This window comes from Dipteris shenzhenensis, chromosome 28 (assembly GCF_047967505.1).
Source record: "Dipteris shenzhenensis isolate YYH24624 ecotype China chromosome 28, Dip_SZ_1.0, whole genome shotgun sequence".
Lineage (NCBI taxonomy): Eukaryota > Viridiplantae > Streptophyta > Polypodiopsida > Gleicheniales > Dipteridaceae > Dipteris > Dipteris shenzhenensis.
In genome coordinates, this window is record NC_141623.1 from 46743205 (window position 1) to 46760795 (window position 17591).

Consider the following 17591-nt stretch of genomic DNA (forward strand, 5'->3'; position numbering starts at 1 on the left):
TATGAAAGAAAAGCAATGTTGATGGAAGCACATGCTGGCACTTCAGGGGGGTCACTTTTCTGGAGATATTACTGGTAAGAAGATACTTAAAGCAGGTTTGTGGTGGCCAACAGTCTTCATGGTTTATGGAAGCACATTTAACATTTTTATGCATTGGGTTCCAGATCTATGGGGACAATTTTTCCCGAAGCTATCGACAGACTGAAACAATCATTTCCATCATTCTCATAAAATCACCTCAGGCTAAAAACATCCAAAATCCTTATCGTTCAAATTGTACATTAGAATACTCCAGATTGAAAGCATTGCATTTGGCTGTTAGTTTCACAAGTATGAAAAGAATAAACTGTACAATACAACCAAATATCATTAGCCTTTTTTGCCCATCACAGTTAAAAGAGTTCATTCCAAATGTTCTTTCCTCATCACAAATGGGGTCTGAGCATACCAAAAGCTTTGATAGTGACAGAAAAGACACATTCAAACCTCACAATGACTGGAAACTTGCAACCCAGATTTACATTTTTTCGAGGGATTCAATGATTGAAAAATGCTCGAGTCATCAATAGAGTTCAGGAATTTCAAATATTCTTCAGAGAGTGTCTTATTGGATAATGCGAGCATCCGTAGAAAGCTTTCATTCTACTGACCGAAATGGACACCCAAAAGAGGAAAATAGGAAGATAGCAAACTAAGCACACCAGTCTGGCATTCCTGCTCAGCTGCAAATGAAACCTTCAAAACTCTGCATAGCTTGAAATAGTGTCTCTGTAGCTTAAAGAATATAAACCCTTAACTGAACTTGTACTAGCAGCTAACATATAATAGTACAAGGTAGCATCGAAAGAAGCTTAGTACCCACAAGAGAATCTGGCAATTCACTCAGAAGATGCATATGCCAGTCCAGTATATGATCTTTCAGAAGCAGCCCTTCCTTTTGCTTAACCCTTTTTGAGACCTGTTATCTTGTAACATACAAAGTCAAATGATACAAAAACAGAAGTGCTGCAACATCCTGAACTGAAAGGTAAAGCGTACGACAAAAGTAGACAGGGGTACCAATTAATTACACATCGATATTGCTGTTGCAGCTACCATCAGTGTTATCACTCACTTAGTTCCACTGAGATGGAAACAGCCACAAAGCCAACTCTGCAAACACAACTCAGGATTGATGTTGGAACCTGAAACTAGAGTCTCAGTGGCTGTACAGAGAGTAATGCAGATCTTCCTTATGCATTCCACAAAATAACTCAGCTTCCCGGTGGGGTTTTCTACTTCCAGAATGATCTTCAGCAGAGCAAAATTTCATGACATTCATTTAAATTCCTCAATTGTTAGATGATTTATTCACTCAATTACAGAATTATATCTGACAATTGGCAAAATGAATGAACTGTTTCTTATCAAAGTTTTCTTATCAAAGTTGCAGATATCTTTCAGTTGTTAAAGCAAATTTTGTTTCTTCTTGTGGTGGCAAGAGTTCCTTTCAACAAAGATGAAGCCCCTCCAAAAAAAAAAAAAAAAAAAAAACAGGACATAGCCTAAGTTGTCATAGGCGGAGGCGTAAAGCGTTCATCTATAGTACATACCGCACGTGAAGATTCTTGCTCTTTTTGAGGCCCCCCTTCAGCAGATTTATTTGGAAGTAGAGAATCTGGCTGCTTTGAAGGAAATTGACCAGCCCCCCGTGTTCTCTTCTCATCCGTTGCTTTATCAAAAATGGCAGTATATCCGTCTGCTGAAGCTGGATCCTTAACCCATTCACCAAATTTTGGCAACTTTGCGCCCGTATCAGACTGCAAAATGGAATGTCAAAGGCTAAGAAAACATATCATTCTCTTATAGATTAGAAGAATCAGAAATCAAGTTTCTTCTATTACAGCAGCCAATAACCCAGCTAACATTCATATTCATAGTACCTGCCACATTTTCAGCCATCATATTTTCATTTTAATATTCTGTTTGACAAATTATTTAACACTATACCAAGATGCAGCTACAACATTCTCTTGCATACCTGAGTTTTCATAGGTAACAATGCAGTACCACTTTCTGTATTTTTTTTCTCTGGCCTAGGATGTGCCTGAAGTCTGTTGCCCAATCTGCCTGGATAATCTTGGGGATGCGAAGGGGATGGACCCGTGCCCAGATTGCGAGCGGCAGTATCCCCACCACTCTGCTCAGAAGCTCTGTTCTCCCTACTCCGAGTCCCAGGCATATTATGCTTAAGCACATCAACAGAAGTAGCTTTGAAAGGAGGATCCCCAAACTCAGCAGTAGCTACCACAGTTTCTGTAGATGAGTTTACAGGTGAAGGGTCCTCTCTGGATTGTCGTTCATGAGTACTGTGCACTGCTCCATCATCTTCCTTAGGCAACAACTGTGAGCCCTGCCCAAATTCAACACTGTCTATACTTCCCTGTCTTCGATGTGACACTTGATTTTTCGGGACTGCCTCCCTTATATTGTCATAGTTGCTGTTCAGAGAAGTTTGACCTGCCTGCTTTACTCATCCAAGAAACCTCTGTTTTCAAAACGTCATAAAAACCTTGTCCCTACCAGTACAAGAAAGCAAGTGGACAGCATTTCCTCTTTCTAGAATGCATATAATGCAGAACATCAGCAGAAATTTTCCAGCATGAAGAATAAACAATTGCAATTCAACAAGCACCCTCTGTAAACCGATTTGCATTCACAAATACATTTTCATTCTATCAATACCCTTACTGTCTCGACCAACAGAGGGTAAGCACACCGGAAGCTGATAGGAGCTAGCCGACATGAGAGATATATGGATCAGTGGAGGGAGCCGACACAGCACTGCCAGACAAGGGGCACAAAGACCGTACACGGCGAGACAGGCGACTAGAGCACACACGATCGAGGTCCGACCTATTTCAGCTCTCCCTCCGCCTATTGCTCCGTCCTGCTGCTCCCCCCTCCGCCTGCAGCTCCCTCCACCCGCCTAGCCCCGCTTGCAGCTCCCCCCACCCGCAGCCCCTCTACCTGCTGCCTCCTCCGCCCCTCCGCTCTTGCTCCTCCCCTCCGCTGCCCCCTCCGCCCGCTGCCCCTCCACTCCTGCTACTCCCCCTCCACCTTCTACTCCGCTTGCTACTCCCCCCCCCCGCCTGCAGCCCCACTTGCAGCGCCGCCCGCCTCTGCCTTCTTTTCCCTGCTTCTGCTCCACCCTCTCCGCCTACCCTCAGCTCTCCCCTCCTACCCTCAGCCCACTTCCTCTCTCGCCACCCCTCAGCCCCCCCCTCCCCTCCTCCCCCTCCGCCTCCTACTCCCTCCATTGAGCTCTCCGTCTCTCCGCCTCGTGTCACCCCCCTATCATTGGGGGGGGGGGTAACATGCTCCCGCTCCTGCAATAAGACTAAGACCTACACCGAACACAAGCCTGTCGAACGAAATGGGGAAAGGTGGCAAGGATACGGATAAAGCCGCCAAGAAAGGCGACAACAAAGCCAAGAAACAAGCACAACTGAAACTCCAAGATGTGAACACGTGCTACAATCACAGTGGACTCGGAGTGGACAGCAAAGCAAGGTGGGACCCACCTCTGCCTCTGCTTCAGTCACAGCTTCAGCTTCAGTTTCAGGTTCAGTCTCAGCCTCGGTCTCAGCGACATCCTCATCTGCAGCCTCAGCTTCAGCATCAGCTCTAGTTCCAGTTTCAGCTCCACTAACGCCCACAGCCTCTACAGTTATAGCTAGTGGCTCTGACATACCCCAACCCATGACATTGATTGCTCCACCCTCCCCTAGGATAGACGGGTTGCCACTGACACCATCTCTCCCATTCTTCTCCCGCTACAGTTCTCTCTCCGATTATGACACCTACTTTGGAGGGGTCATACATTGTTCTGCACTACTCGACCTTTCTCTCCCCTCTGCCTCTTAGTCAGCCCACGCTCCCACACCCTACTGGGATCCCCTCCTCCAGGCCACTATCATCTCCATACCGTACCCATCTCACTCAATCATCACCCAGCCTCCAATCTCATCCTCACACTTTCAGGCCACAGTCCTTTCAATTTCCGTTAGAGCGCGGACGAGCTGACCCTTCAGAGACTTGGGAGTACCTGCTGATGGAGGTCCAGAGCATCCGAGAGCGTGAGAGAATGTCACCCTTCACACAGGAGCAGATACGCTTCACCCAAGAGCATGCATGTCTCATATAAGAGCAGTCTCAAGCTATCTGAGCCAAGGCTGATCTTATTCAAGGGCTCAAACAGGAGATCTCACAGCTCCGACAAGAGGTCACTGCTGTACGTACAGTCCCAGGGAGCACCCCAGTTGTGGAGACACAGATTGCGAGCATGCAATCTGCCATTGAGGAGATGTGCAACTGGGTCGACGTAGCCAAACGGGAACCTACAAGGGTAACTGTTTCGGCTACCCTCCCTGAGCAGCAACAGAGAGCCAGCAAGGCTCTCAACATCAGAGTACGTGGAATTCCCCGCACTGGAGCTACACCAATGGCAGATGCACAGGCCTTCGTGACCACTACCCTAGGGGCGACTGAGCACAGGATTGAGAGAGCATGGCGGGTTGGGAGGAACCCCAATCAAGAGCAGTCCATTATCATACGGTTCCATGACGCCCAAGCACGACTTTCAGCTTTACGTCATAGGTCAGTCTTACAAGACCAGCCAACGATCTCCATGGATGAGGACCTCACTCCACTACCGATTGAGGAGAGGCGCTTTCTGTTGCAACAGCGGGATCAGGCCCGCAAAGAGGGAAAGTGGGCAATAGTACGAGATGGACGACTCCTTACAGGCCCCCGTCAGGCACCCACCTCCTACCACATAGGGAGGCGGGGTCTATGAGACCTAGACATCCGAAACCTTATCCTACACCATTTGGAACTATAATGGTAGCTTATGGTCAGAACCAGGGAACTTCTCGGAATCCTATACAGGCCACGACATAGTCTTTTACACAGAGACACATCAGAGTCCAGAGCACCCACTACCAGTAGTCAGCGGGTATACATGGGAGTCGACCTACAGAGATAAGACGAGGGATACAGGAGGGGTTCGAGGGTCAGGAGGAGTCGCAATCCTTTACAGATCCACACTTTTGGGGGCCATCTCAATGGAGCACAAAGATCCACACTCCAGGTTTCTTTGGATCCGGATTCGACACATGGATAGCCGGAATTTGTTTATTGCACTTTGCTACTTCCCTCTCGAGACCTCCTGCTTTGCCAGAGATATTTGAGGGGAGGATGAGACATCCCCATTTGCTGCTCTTTATCAGTCCATTGTTGACTTCTCTAGCCGCGGGGAAGTCAGCCTAGTTGGGGACTTCAACGCGAGGACATGCGATCGTCAGGCACCACTCCTCGACTTCAAGGATGACTCCACTCTATTGCCAAACGTTAACCTTGAGGAGGCAGGTATGCTAAAAGTTTCGGCTAACAGACGAGGACCGCTCACATCTTATGGGCAGGTCCTCTTAGACAACAGGATACATGATCTTATTATCTACAATGATCTTGACAAATGGCCTGCTTCAAGTGGCTTCACTTGCTTTCCACATGGGGGAGGCTTCAATGTTGTGGACTACATCATGGGATCCCCTGCCTTCACTTCTCGCATCACTGACTTTACCGTAGCACCTCTCCCTCCAGGGACTGACCATACCTATCTTTTCTTTAGCATTTCTACCCCCCCGCCACACAGCACTTTCTACCCCGTTGAGTTCTTACTCAACCTAGCATGATATACGCTTTGATCGCAATCACTCACCTATTTACTCTGACCATCTGTACATACTTCTCGCGTACATTGACTTTATACCCCTTTTAGAGGATCGTGCTGCCCTAGTCACTCGCTCACTTCGCAAGACTGCTCTTCACGCCTTCCCCCACACCACCCGCTCCACCCACCTACCACCACCTGGGACCGTACCCTATAATAGTTGGTACGATGACGAGTGTAAGGCTGTACGCCGTCAGCTCAGATTAGAAACAAAAAAAAGCCTTCCGAGTGAACAAGAGACGCTAAGCGAGTTTAGTCGTTTGGTGTGCAGGAAGAAACTTGACTTCATGCGTCAGAATGAGGAGGAACTACAGGACATTCTGTTCAATAACAATATACCTTTATAAGACTAGAATAAGTCCAATCATACAGATTTAGATTTTTTGTTGTTCTAAAGATCAAAAATCTACACAGAAAATAAAAGAGAAAATGAAAGAGAAGAAAAAAGAGGGAAACAAAAACTTTTATGAAAAACAAAAGGAAGACAATACTTAGCAAGCAGAGCAACACTTATGTTCTATTCAGTAACAACTCTAAGGACTTCTTGCGAAGATTTGTAGAGGGACGGTCCCCCCCACCACTCACTAACACTCAAGTGTGGTCTGATTATGCACGCACGCACGCTCTATGATATCCCAAATCAGCCAGCCCCTAACCTATCACATATACCTCGCTCCACATCTTGCACCCTCTTCACTAGGGGTGAGTAAAGGATGCCGTAATGAAACTTCATAATGGCCGAGCGAAGGATCATGAGGAACTATGCACTGAGTTCATTACATATGGGATTAGCCTCCAAGCCCCAATCTAAGCCAAGCTAATGAAGCTGTTTGCTTGGGGTTTCCACGCACCTGGACCATCAACTCACCCATCCACAAGGCAGGGGATCCCATGAACCCAGAGAACTACAGGACCATTATAATTGGACATGTCATGTCCAAGATCTATGCATCAGTACTGATTCTGAGGTTAGCAGATTTGCGGAGTGTTGAGGACTCGGAGCAGCGAGACAAGCCGGTTTCAAACGGGATCATGGGACCATGAATCATATTCTCGCACTCAGATGTATCATCGAGGAGGCGAGGGCACGGAAGCAGAGGGTTTACTGTTGCTTTGTGGCTTTTCACAAGGCATTTGACACCATTTCGAGAGCCAACCTCATACGACGCCTACAAGATTTGGGTTACGACCAGGAGATCATTTGGGCTGTCATGGCACTTTATGAGCGAGTTTCAGGCAAAATCCGGACAAGGTCGAGATGGACAGACAAGATCATGAGCACTATCGGGGTCAAACAAGGATGCCCACTATCACCTACCTTGTTTGGCCTCTACATCAACGAGCTTGAGACAATGATGCAGGCACAGGGTGGGGTAGGTTGCTCTCTCGTAGGTGGGGTAGGTTGCTCTCTCGCGGGCACGCTGATCCAGATTTGACTTTATGCAAAAGACGTGGCTCTCTTGTCCTCCTTAGCAGAGGGGCTCCAGAGACACCTTGACGCACTATAGTCCTTTTGTGAGTCTCATGATTTGAAGGTCAACTTGGGTAAAACCAAGGTTATGACCTTCAATACATCTCAAGTTGTCATGCGCAATGAGCACTTCGCATTTGATGGATCCCCTATTGAGGTAGTTTCATCATACACTTATCTTGGGGTCGTCTTCTCTGGACCCATCTTCACCATGAGACCCGCGATGCATACACGCCTAAGCAAAGGATATGCTTCATTGGCTAGACTAGAGAGACAGTGCTTCCGCTCTCACTTTCAGGATCCACGGACCAAAGGTTTGCTTTTTGACTCCTTGGTCCGCCCAGCAAGAACGTATGGCAGTCCATGTTAGAGGCCAGACTTGTCGAATACAGAGTGGGCCAGGGTGGAGCGGCTACAGATTTTCATGCTATCACGGATGATCCGTGGTAAGCCATCCGTCCCTCACCAGATCATTCGGGCAGAGTTTGAATCACCCCCATTACAGCTAGATGCCGCATTTCAAGTCATTACGTATCTGTACCGAGTCAGGGAGTATGGGGACTACACATCCGAGCGTAGCAGGATACCATGGCTAGCACTGTCCTCTTCTGTGGCACTTGCAGCAGAGGGAGACAGGTGTTGATATGCACGCACAGAGAGATGGTTTGCAAGGCTAGGGCTCCACATGGACAGACTACCTCCTTTCCAATACAACATGGATGCTCCTTTCTCTCCTCTCCTATCACACGAGGTCAACCAGGTTATCCGTGAGGATCTACTACAGCTACACACATTCCAAACTTGGTTGGGCCCGAGTGATCTTCCAGTGAAGCTGGACTTCTACAAAGATCACCTCTTACTTATCACAACGGAGGGTTTCATCGATCCGCCAAGATACACACAGATTCACCTACCCCTCTCGCTCAGGATCTCTCTTGGGCAGTTCCGGGTCTCCTCACATAGACTTCGTATCAAGAGTGGCAGAGTAGAGTGGTTACCAGGGAGAGGCGCATATGCACACTGTGTGACATGCAGGAGGTTGAGACAAAGGAGCATTTCATCTTCAGGTGTCATGTTTACTAGGAGATCCAAGGGCATTTCTACTGCCTCTTCAGAGATAGTGATGGGGTTCTTGCCCGTTTCCTCTCCTATCCAGTCCAACGATGTTTGGCTGGTTTCATTCATGAGGTGCTCAGACACCGAGATAGAATACTTCGAGCACGAAGACGGGAGCAAACTTCTTCCTCAACTGATACCTCTCAGAGCTCTATCATGGAGTTCTTTCAGCCAGATCACATAGACCCCCACGAGGCGAGACCTCGACATGACCGTGACCCGGAGCCTGTGACCCGACAGCTTAGACAGAGGGTTGACTCACAGATCATACTTGGGGACATCCCCTCCTTGTTTAGGATCAGAGCCCAACCGACGGGGGTCACAGTGGCCCTGGTTAGATGCAGAGCTGCGACCAAGAGACATACCAAGACTGCACCCTTGGGGGGGCATCAGCGCTCTATTGCTGACCTCATGCCTCCACTTCCATAACCTCATCCATCTTGAGGTCCTGCTGTTGATGATGATGATGATGATGGTTATGACGATGTCGACGATGATGCTGAGATTGATACATAGAGTCGAGATATGACTATGTCGTACTTAGGATTTAGTATTGCTATTTTGCATTTGCATTTTTTTGCATTCTGCATTGGTGTGGATGCTCGTTTAGTAGCTCCACTACCACAGCTCATTGTATCAGGTTTTTCAGTGTCTCATAGACCCATCGGTCTTCCGAAGACTTTAATACACTTTCTTTCTTTCTTTTTCTCCTTAGGGGAGATCAACCGAGGCAAGGCATCACCCTTGACATAGCTCATCGTATCCAAAGATTGAGGAGATCACGTCCACCACCACCATACGAGACATCCCAACACATGCAGATACGTGAGCTCTTTGCATCTCATTAGAGAGCCATCATGGAGCCTAGATACGTGCAGCCGGTTCATACAATTGGGACTCTAGCTCTGAGCACTTGATATCTTCATGCCACTCTCATGCTATTTTGCTTTTTTTTTGCTATTTTGTACTAGCACAGTATTTTAGTACTCAGCAAGGGCCTTAGCAAGCCCTTTGCCCCGGCCCACAGTGGTCTGTAAGAGCTACTTGATTTTGTACTTTGTCCCATAGTGTTAGAAACTCACTGTGCCCACCTATGAGCCCCCGATTTGAGGGGACAAGGGGCAGTGAGAGGTAGGAGGGCTGGGGAGAGAGAGACTCAGGCCGGCATCATAGGCAACCAGCACACGGGCTGGTTGCAGTCTGCAACAGCAGGAATAAAGGGGCTCTAGGCCTCACACAGAGGCTCCAGGAGCAGCATTGACTGGCCGCCCAGGGCACCCTTAAATAGGGGCCTGTGGCTGGCCAAGTCGGCCCAACCAGGGCCAACCCTGGTCAGTTTTCTAGGGCCCATGTGGTCGGCCACCAGACAGGGTACCGACCCTGCTGGCCGGTCAACTCAAGGGGCCTGGGCAGTGCCTATAAAAGGCCCACTCCTCCATTGGTTCCATCATCCAGTGCAAGACTGAAAGCCCCTCTCCAAGGCTGTGTTCAGCACTCAGATCTGGGGCAGTTTGTGAGAAAGAGAGTCCATCAGTTTTCTCCAGCACTCTGCTGTATATACTCTTTCTCTCTCCGTCCATATTTATTTCTGAGTGAGTGTTTGTTGCATTTGTGATCATCTATCTGAGTTGAGTGTGTGTAAGAGTTGGAGAGATCTTGGGTGGAGGTTTGAGTGATTCATTCCCTCCTATTCTCTAACATGGTATCAGAGCCATAGGCTCTCAACTCTTCTTCATCAAAGCACTCTCTGAAGGAAGGAGTCCCTTGGCAGAAAGGCGATTCTGTTTTCAGCTCAGGCTAGCACGGGAGGTCAGTACATCTATTTTGCTTCAGTTTTTTTTTTCAGTTTGCTATTCACCGAGATGGATCAGCGTTCAGAAGCCTCTACACCCACTGCTCATCCTTCCTCCTCCTCCAGTCATCTTCCTTCTTCATTCATTCCCAATTTTGGTGAAGCTGGAAAGCTCGATGGGACGAACTATCCAATTTGGAAAGTCAAGATTCGAAGCCATCTGGTGGCACGGAATGTATGGAAGATAGTGATTGGGACCGAGATGAAGCCGGAGGACATTGTGGACAAAAGAGGTGATGTTCTATTTGAAGCCGATGCGGATGAACTTAGTGCATGGGAGGAGAGGGATGCTCAAGCCTTAGCAATGCTAATTGGCACGACAGCAGATGTTGTGATTCCTCATATCCAGTTGGCACAGACGTCTTCAGAGGCGTGGGCCATACTGAAGGAGCTGTATGAAACCGACAACTCGTATCATTACTCTTTAGCATCAACTCTTTAATCTTGATATGAATGAGGGTGATAGTGTGCATGACCATCTGACAAAGGTAAAAGTCGTGCAGGACCAGCTCGCAGCAGTTGGTCAGAAGGTGGACTCGAGTCAATTGGCATTGCTCACACTCCACAAGTTGCCATGAAGTTTCAAAAGTTTTGTGACTACGGTCACTGCGGGTCAACGGACTAAGCCAATCACCTTTGAGGAGCTTGGCCCACCCTGCTTCAGGAGGAGGCTCGAGAGAAACTCTTTACGCAAACAGACGAGAAGGCATTAGTGGCCAAAGACAAGCCTGGAAAAGGCAAGCCAAAGGAGTTCAAGAAGTCAGAGGACGCTGACCGAAAGAAGAAAATGAAGTGCTTTTACTGTGAAAAGCTTGGCCACTCCACCAAAGAATGCCGAAAGAAGAAGGCAGGTCAGAAGTGGAAGAAAGAAGCCAGGAACAAAGAAGAGCCTAAGAATGATTCTGCCAATGTGACGACTGGACAGTTGTTTTTAATCAGTGAACATTGTTCAGCGTATGCAGTTAGTGAAGGAAAAGAGGGTTGGTATGTTGACAGCGGTGCTTCAAAGCACATGTTTAACAGAAAGACTTGGTTCAAAACCATGGAAAGTACACACCCGAATTCCAAAGTTTCTGTCGCGGATAGCCGGACATGTCCTGTGAAGGGCATTGGTAGCATTCCTTTCATTACGACCGCGGGTGAGGAGAAGGATATCTCTGGAGTACTTTATGTACCCAACCTTTGCAAGAACTTACTGTCTGTAAGTCAAATGGACAAAAACAACATGTCAGTTCTCTTAGAAGACGGCAAGGTCACCGTGACATCCAAAGCAAATGGACAGATGGTGGCCCAAGGAGTTGAAGAAAATTGACTATACCGCCTCAGTGCAATGTTGGTTCATGAAGACAACGGAAAGTCCAAACTTTGGCATGAGCGCTTCGGTCACGTCAGCTATGGAACCTTGGCTGAAATGTCAAAATCGAAGATGGTGGGCAGCCACCGGGCTTTCAAGATCCAGGGTCCCCATTAAAGGTCTACAGGTTGAAGAAGGCGTTATACGGGCTGAAACAGGCCCCCAGAGCTTGGTACCAAAGGATTGATGTATTCTTTTAGAAGATAGGGCTAAGTCAGAGTCCTTCTGAGGCAAACCTTTACTTGTTCATTGAGAAGGGGTCTGCAGGTTGAAGAAGGCGTTATACGGGCTGAAACACGCCCCCAGAGCTTGGTACCAAAGGATTGATGTATTCTTTCATAAGATAGGGCTAAGTTGGAGTCCTTCTGAGGCAAACCTTTACTTGTTCATTGAGAAGGGGTTGCGATTGGTACTCATCCTCTATGTTGATGATCTTATCTTGACAGGTGACCTCGTCAAGATTTCTCAGGTCAAGGAGCTACTCATGTCTGAGTTTGAGATGACTGACCTTGGGTTATTACACTACTTCCTTGGGATAGAAGTAAAGCAGGCCAAAGACAGGATCTTCATTTCACAGGAGAAATATTGCAGAGAGCTTTTGAAGAGATTTCAAATGGAGCATTGCAGGACAGCAGTAACTTCCATGGAGGTCGGGCTCAAGCTAAGTGTTCACGACACATCTCAATCGGTCAATACTCCTTTGTACAGACGATTGGTAGGAAGCTTGCTTTACCTTACCAATACTCGACCTGATATTTGTTATGTAGTTGGGCTATTATGCCAGTTCTCTGCTTCCCCCAGGAAGAGTCATTGGGATGCAGGTTTACGGGTGCTGAGGTATCTAAAGGGTACTTGCACCTACGGGATCACCTACACCAAAGACATCGAACTAGGCGGGTTCTGTGACAGTGATTGGGCGGGTGATGCTGACACCAGAAGATCAACAACAAGGTATTGTTTTTTACTTGCATCTAGTGCCATCTCTTGGCTGAGTAAGAAGCAACCCACAGTGGTCCTTTCATCTACAGAGGCAGAGTACAGAGCCGCGTGTACAACAGCTTGCGAGACACTGTGGTTGAGGTGGATTCTGGAGGACATGGACGTTTGTCAAGAGGACGCAACAATGCTGATGTGCGACAATCAAAGTTGCATAGCCATTGCCAAGAATCCAGTGTACCATGTGCGGACCAAGCACATCGAAGTTCATTACCACTTTGTTCGAGAGCTCATCATCGACGACGTGATCGAGCTTATGTACTGCCCGACTGCCGACAACTTGTCCGACCTCTTCACGAAGGCACTTCCTCGAGAACAGCTGGAGCACCTCATTAAACGAATGGGCATTGGCCCACAGTTGTGACATTGAGGGGGGGTGTTAGAAACTCACTGTGCCCACCTGTGAGCCCCCGATTTGAGGGGACAAGGGGCAGTGAGAGGTAGGAGGGCTGGGGAGAGAGAGACTCAGGCCGGCATCATAGGCAACCAGCACACGGGCTGGTTGTTAGAAAATACCCAACACAGCGTACACGCAACGGAAGACTTATAGTAATGCCCAGGAGCTCACACAGTGTGCGGTGTGGGTGTGGAATCACAGACTTCTTTACTTATGTGCATACAGTAGGTGTGCAGACTCATCAATAGACAATGAACCAACCAGATAGAGAAACCACCAAAATATATATTTCCGTCCACAACTATGGACACAATACAAAAGAGACAGATCTAGAGTCCCACCAATGATGTGGTCCTCTGATCTTACCACAAGGTCCTTCTCCTATCTGCTGGCTATCTCTAGACTCGAGTCCGCGTGCTCCACCTCGAGCTTCTGTAGACTTTCCGTCCAGAATGATCCTCTCCACCTTGCTGTCTGGAAACCAGCCTAGGTGGGCAGCCTCCTGCAAGCTAAGTCTGCAGCACAAGGTACTTCTTTGTCCTCCTGACTATAGGCCCAAAGGTAGCCCTGCTGCTGCTCCTTCTGCTGGTGGACTGGCTGCTCCAGATGATGAGTTATGAGGGCACAAAGGCCCTCCTTATATAGGCCCAAGAGCCTGGCCAGCCAACTGACCCAGCGGCCCTAGAAAGGGCCGACTGCTGGTCGGTTCAGTCCCCTGCCCCTGGCCGACCAAAACCGACCCCACAGCTCCCCATTTATGGGACTGTGGGCTGCCCTTTTAGGGCTCTCATTACAAGGGCCCTTGGCCCATCCTTCAAGGGCAGATGCCCTATATATACAGGGTCCAGAGCCTTTGCTCCCCCGCCTTGCCACGTGGCCCTGCGCCACTGTTTGCCTCCATGTGAGGCCTGTTCCAGCCTGCTCTGCTGGCCTGCCGTCATTACGCCTTGTCCAGGGCTTGCTGCAGGTCGAGATCCTGCCTGCAACCCTTGCCATCCGGGTCACCTATTACGTGACTGCATCCTGCCATGAAGGCGCCTTGAGCTGCCTCTGCCAGGCCCTGGGTACCATGCTTTTGTGCTTAGGTTCACCCCCCCCATGCTCTCCTCATATGGGGGCTTACAGATGGGGAGGTGACCTTTCCAACATCCCCTCTCACCGACACATCTCAGCCCAATGCCAACACGTCGATGAAGATGCTCCAATAACTCCCTGGTCGTAGTCCTCTGGAACCTTTCGGTGTCGAAATCTTTTCCTGGCTTTGCATCCAGTGGCTCCTGCTCCACCAGGTCCGGTTCCGCTTCCGCACACCATCCTGGTACACAGGTCCATCTCTGGTAGCACCTCCTGGTTACCACCTCCTTCAGTCACATTCCCGACTCTGAACTCGAGCAATCCAGCCGTCACGATCTTCCAATCGTCCCCCTCATAATGAGTGAACAACCTGGAGTCTTCCAGGCACCATGCTCTGAGGGTCTGTTTCAACCCGTCCTTCCTTTGGCAAGGTCTGCAACCAATTAATATTTCCAGATAACCTGGACCATGAACTCTCGCTGAGTTCTCAAGCAGGTACTCTTCTGGCTTCAGTACTCTTTGTCCATCACCTTCTAGCAATCTGCGTCCGAGATTTGAAGAAGCACCAATACTTCCCCTTCTGCCTTCGAAGAAGGCCAATTCCTTCCAATCTCTTATCACCTGAGACAAATGAAGAGCAGAGTCTCTCCATAGCATGCTATAAAGGCTCAAATGCAGAATATCAAATACATACCAGACTGTTGTACTGCCTGAATGTTCGCTCTGAAAGCAAACCCTGTACCTCAATGAGGCACCCGCCAAGATCCTGTGTAATCCTGTACTGTCCCCTTCTGAAGTCCAGCATCCATCTGACCATGAGACCCCAGGGCTTTCCATGGAATCCACCCTCGTGTCAGTGTCAACAGCCACACACCTGGAAGGTACCAAGCGCTCCATACTGTCCTTCACCTTCACAAAGGTATCTGACTCCTCGTCGACCCACATCTCTATGTCAGACATCCTTACTGTGACTTCTGGATCAACATATCTGAGCTCGGTAACACTCGGTGATGTCACCAAGAATAACTCTTCGATTACCACATTTGCTTTGGCCAATCCCTCTGAATCCGAGTCAGACTCCTTTTTCAGATCCGCCTTTTTCTTTCTGCAGTCCTTTGCAAAATGTTCGGGCGTATCACAATAGAAACACTTCTTCTTGTGCTTTCTCTTCGAAGTCCCCTCATTGTCGGAGTCATCTTTATTGGACTTGCCACCGTTAGGCTTGCCCTTTCCTTTGCCAGTAGAATCCTTTGCCAGCATCGCCTTGTCGTCTTTGTCCTCGTTGTAGAGCTTCTCCCGAGCTTCCTCCTGTAGAAGTAATGGACACAACTTCTCAAATGTCATAGGTTTGGTCCTCTGTCCTGCTGTCACAGCCGTAACAAAGCTCTTGAAACTCTGAGGCAATCTCCTCAGTACCATTAAGGCCAGATGGCATGAGTCTCTCTTCTAACCAATTACTGTCAGCTGATCCCGCACCACCTTGACCTTCGTCAAATGGCTATGTACCGTATCGCCTTCTTCCATATCAAGATTGTAGAGTTGATGCTGAAGAAGCACGATCCGGGAGGTATTGTCTGTCTCGTACAGATCCTTCAGAGTGGCCCACGCCTCTACTGACGTCTCGGCTAGCTGGATATGCGGAAGAACGGAGTCCGCCGTAGTCCCTATGATTATTGCCAGGGCATGGGCATCTTTTTCTTCCCAAGCTTCAAGCTCCTCTCTGTCTACTGCCATGAGTACCTCCCCTTTACTGTCCACCATGTCCTCCGGCTCCGACTCCTCTCCTGTGGTCAGCTTCCACATCTTCTGAGCCACTAAATGACTCCGGATCTTCACTTTCCAATACGGGTAATTAGTCCCGTCCAGGTTCCCAGACTCTCCAAAGTTAGGGATAGTGAAAGAGAGAAAACTGGAGGAGGAGGAAGGGAAAGCAGGGGCTGAAGAGGCTGTAGAGGTCGACATCTCTGCTGTTTATACCACACAGCAAAGTCAGCCAAACTCAATTTCAATAAACCAGAACTCTGAACGCACCTGACTGAACCTGAGTCACCCTCCTTCTCGCAAGGGCACAATCCTCCAGTCGTGGAAGTGGATTCCCTAGAGCTTCTGAATCAGGGTTGTCCTTCAGCAAGGTCCCTGCCTTCAGGCTCCCACACCTGTGAGCCTCCTACTTGGGCTCTGATACCATGTTAGAAATGACCCAACAGAGGGTACACATAGTGGAAGACTTATAGTAATGCCCAGGAGCTCACACAGTGTGCGGTGTGGGTGTGGAATCACATACTTCTTTACTTATGTGCATACAGTAGGTGTGCAGACTCATCAATAGACAATGAAACAACCAGATAGAGAAACCACCAAAATATAAATTTCCGTCCACAACTATGGACACAATACAAAAGAGACAGATCTAGAGTCCCACCAATGATGTGGTCCTCTGATCTTACCACAAGGTCCTTCTCCTATCTGCTGGCTATCTCTAGACTCGAGTCCGCGTGCTCCACCTCAAGCTTCTATAGACTTTCCGTCCAGAATGATCCTCTCCACCTTGCTGTCTAGAAACCAGCCTAGGTGGGCAGCCTCCTACAAGCTAAGTCTGCAGCACAAGGTACTTCTTTCTCCTCCTGACTATAGGCCCAAAGGTAGCCCTGCTGCTGCTCCTTCTGCTGGTGGACTGGCTGCTCCAGATGATGAGTTATGAGGGCACAAAGGCCCTCCTTATATAGGCCCAAGAGCCTGGCCAGCCAACCGACCCAGCGGCCCTAGAAAGGGCCGACTGCTGGTCGGTTCAGCCCCCTGCCCCTAGCCAACCAAAACCAACCCCACAGCTCCCCATTTATGGGACTGTGGGCTGCCCTTTTGGGGCTCTCATTACAAGGTCCCTTGGCCCACCTTTCAAGGGCAGATGCCCTATATATACAGGGTCCAGCCCAGCCTCTGCTCCCCCGCCTTGCCACGTGGCCCTGCGCCACTGTTTGCCTCCATGTGAGACCTGCTCCAGCCTGCTGTGCTGGCCTGCTGTCATTGCGCCTTGTCCAGGGCTTGCTGCAGGTCGAGATCCTGCCTGCAACCCTTGCCATCCGGGTCGCCTATTACGTGACTGCATCCTGCCATGAAGGCGCCTTGAGCTGCCTCTGCCAGGCCCTGGGTACCATGCTCTTGTGCTTAGGTTCACCCCCCCCATGCTCTCCTCATATGGGGGCTTACAGATGGGGAGGTGACCTTTCCAACACTGGTTGCAGTCTGCAACAGCAGGGATAAAGGGGCTCTAGGCCTCACACAGAGGCACCAGAAGCAGCATTGACTGGCCGCCCAGGGCACCCTTAAATAGGGGCTTGTGGCTGGCCAAGTCGGCCCAACCAGGGCCAACCCTGGTCGGTTTTCTAGGGCCCATGTGGTCGGCCACCAGACAGGGTACCGACCCTGCTGGTCGGTCAACTCAAGGGGCCTGGGCAGTGCCTATAAAAGGCCCACTCCTCCATTGGTTCCATCATCCAGTGCAAGACTGAAAGCCCCTCTCCAAGGTTGTGTTCAGCACTCAGATCTGGGGCAGTTTGT

At 49.1% G+C, this 17591-nt stretch overlaps 1 protein-coding gene across 3 annotated transcripts in view; it reads right to left on the minus strand.

Moving 5' to 3' along the window:
• Positions 1–495: 495 nt before the first annotated feature.
• LOC147883623 (uncharacterized) overlaps positions 496–17591 on the minus strand; it is a 38308-nt gene continuing 21212 nt past the window's right edge. Inside the window, exons 2-5 of one of the 3 annotated variants that reach the window (XR_015543740.1) lie at positions 2021–2506; positions 1593–1799; positions 1060–1152; positions 496–958 (exon numbers count right to left, since the gene is read on the minus strand). Coding sequence is in view for 2 of the 3 variants with exons in the window: in XM_087399206.1 (XP_087255332.1) it covers positions 1111–1152; positions 1593–1799; positions 2021–2506 (735 nt within the window). In the remaining variant the exon portion in view is untranslated. Of the gene's footprint in view, positions 1153–1592; positions 1800–2020; positions 2507–17591 lie in introns of all 3 variants that reach the window. The other 2 variants (XM_087399207.1, XM_087399206.1) reach the window with 2 other exon arrangements.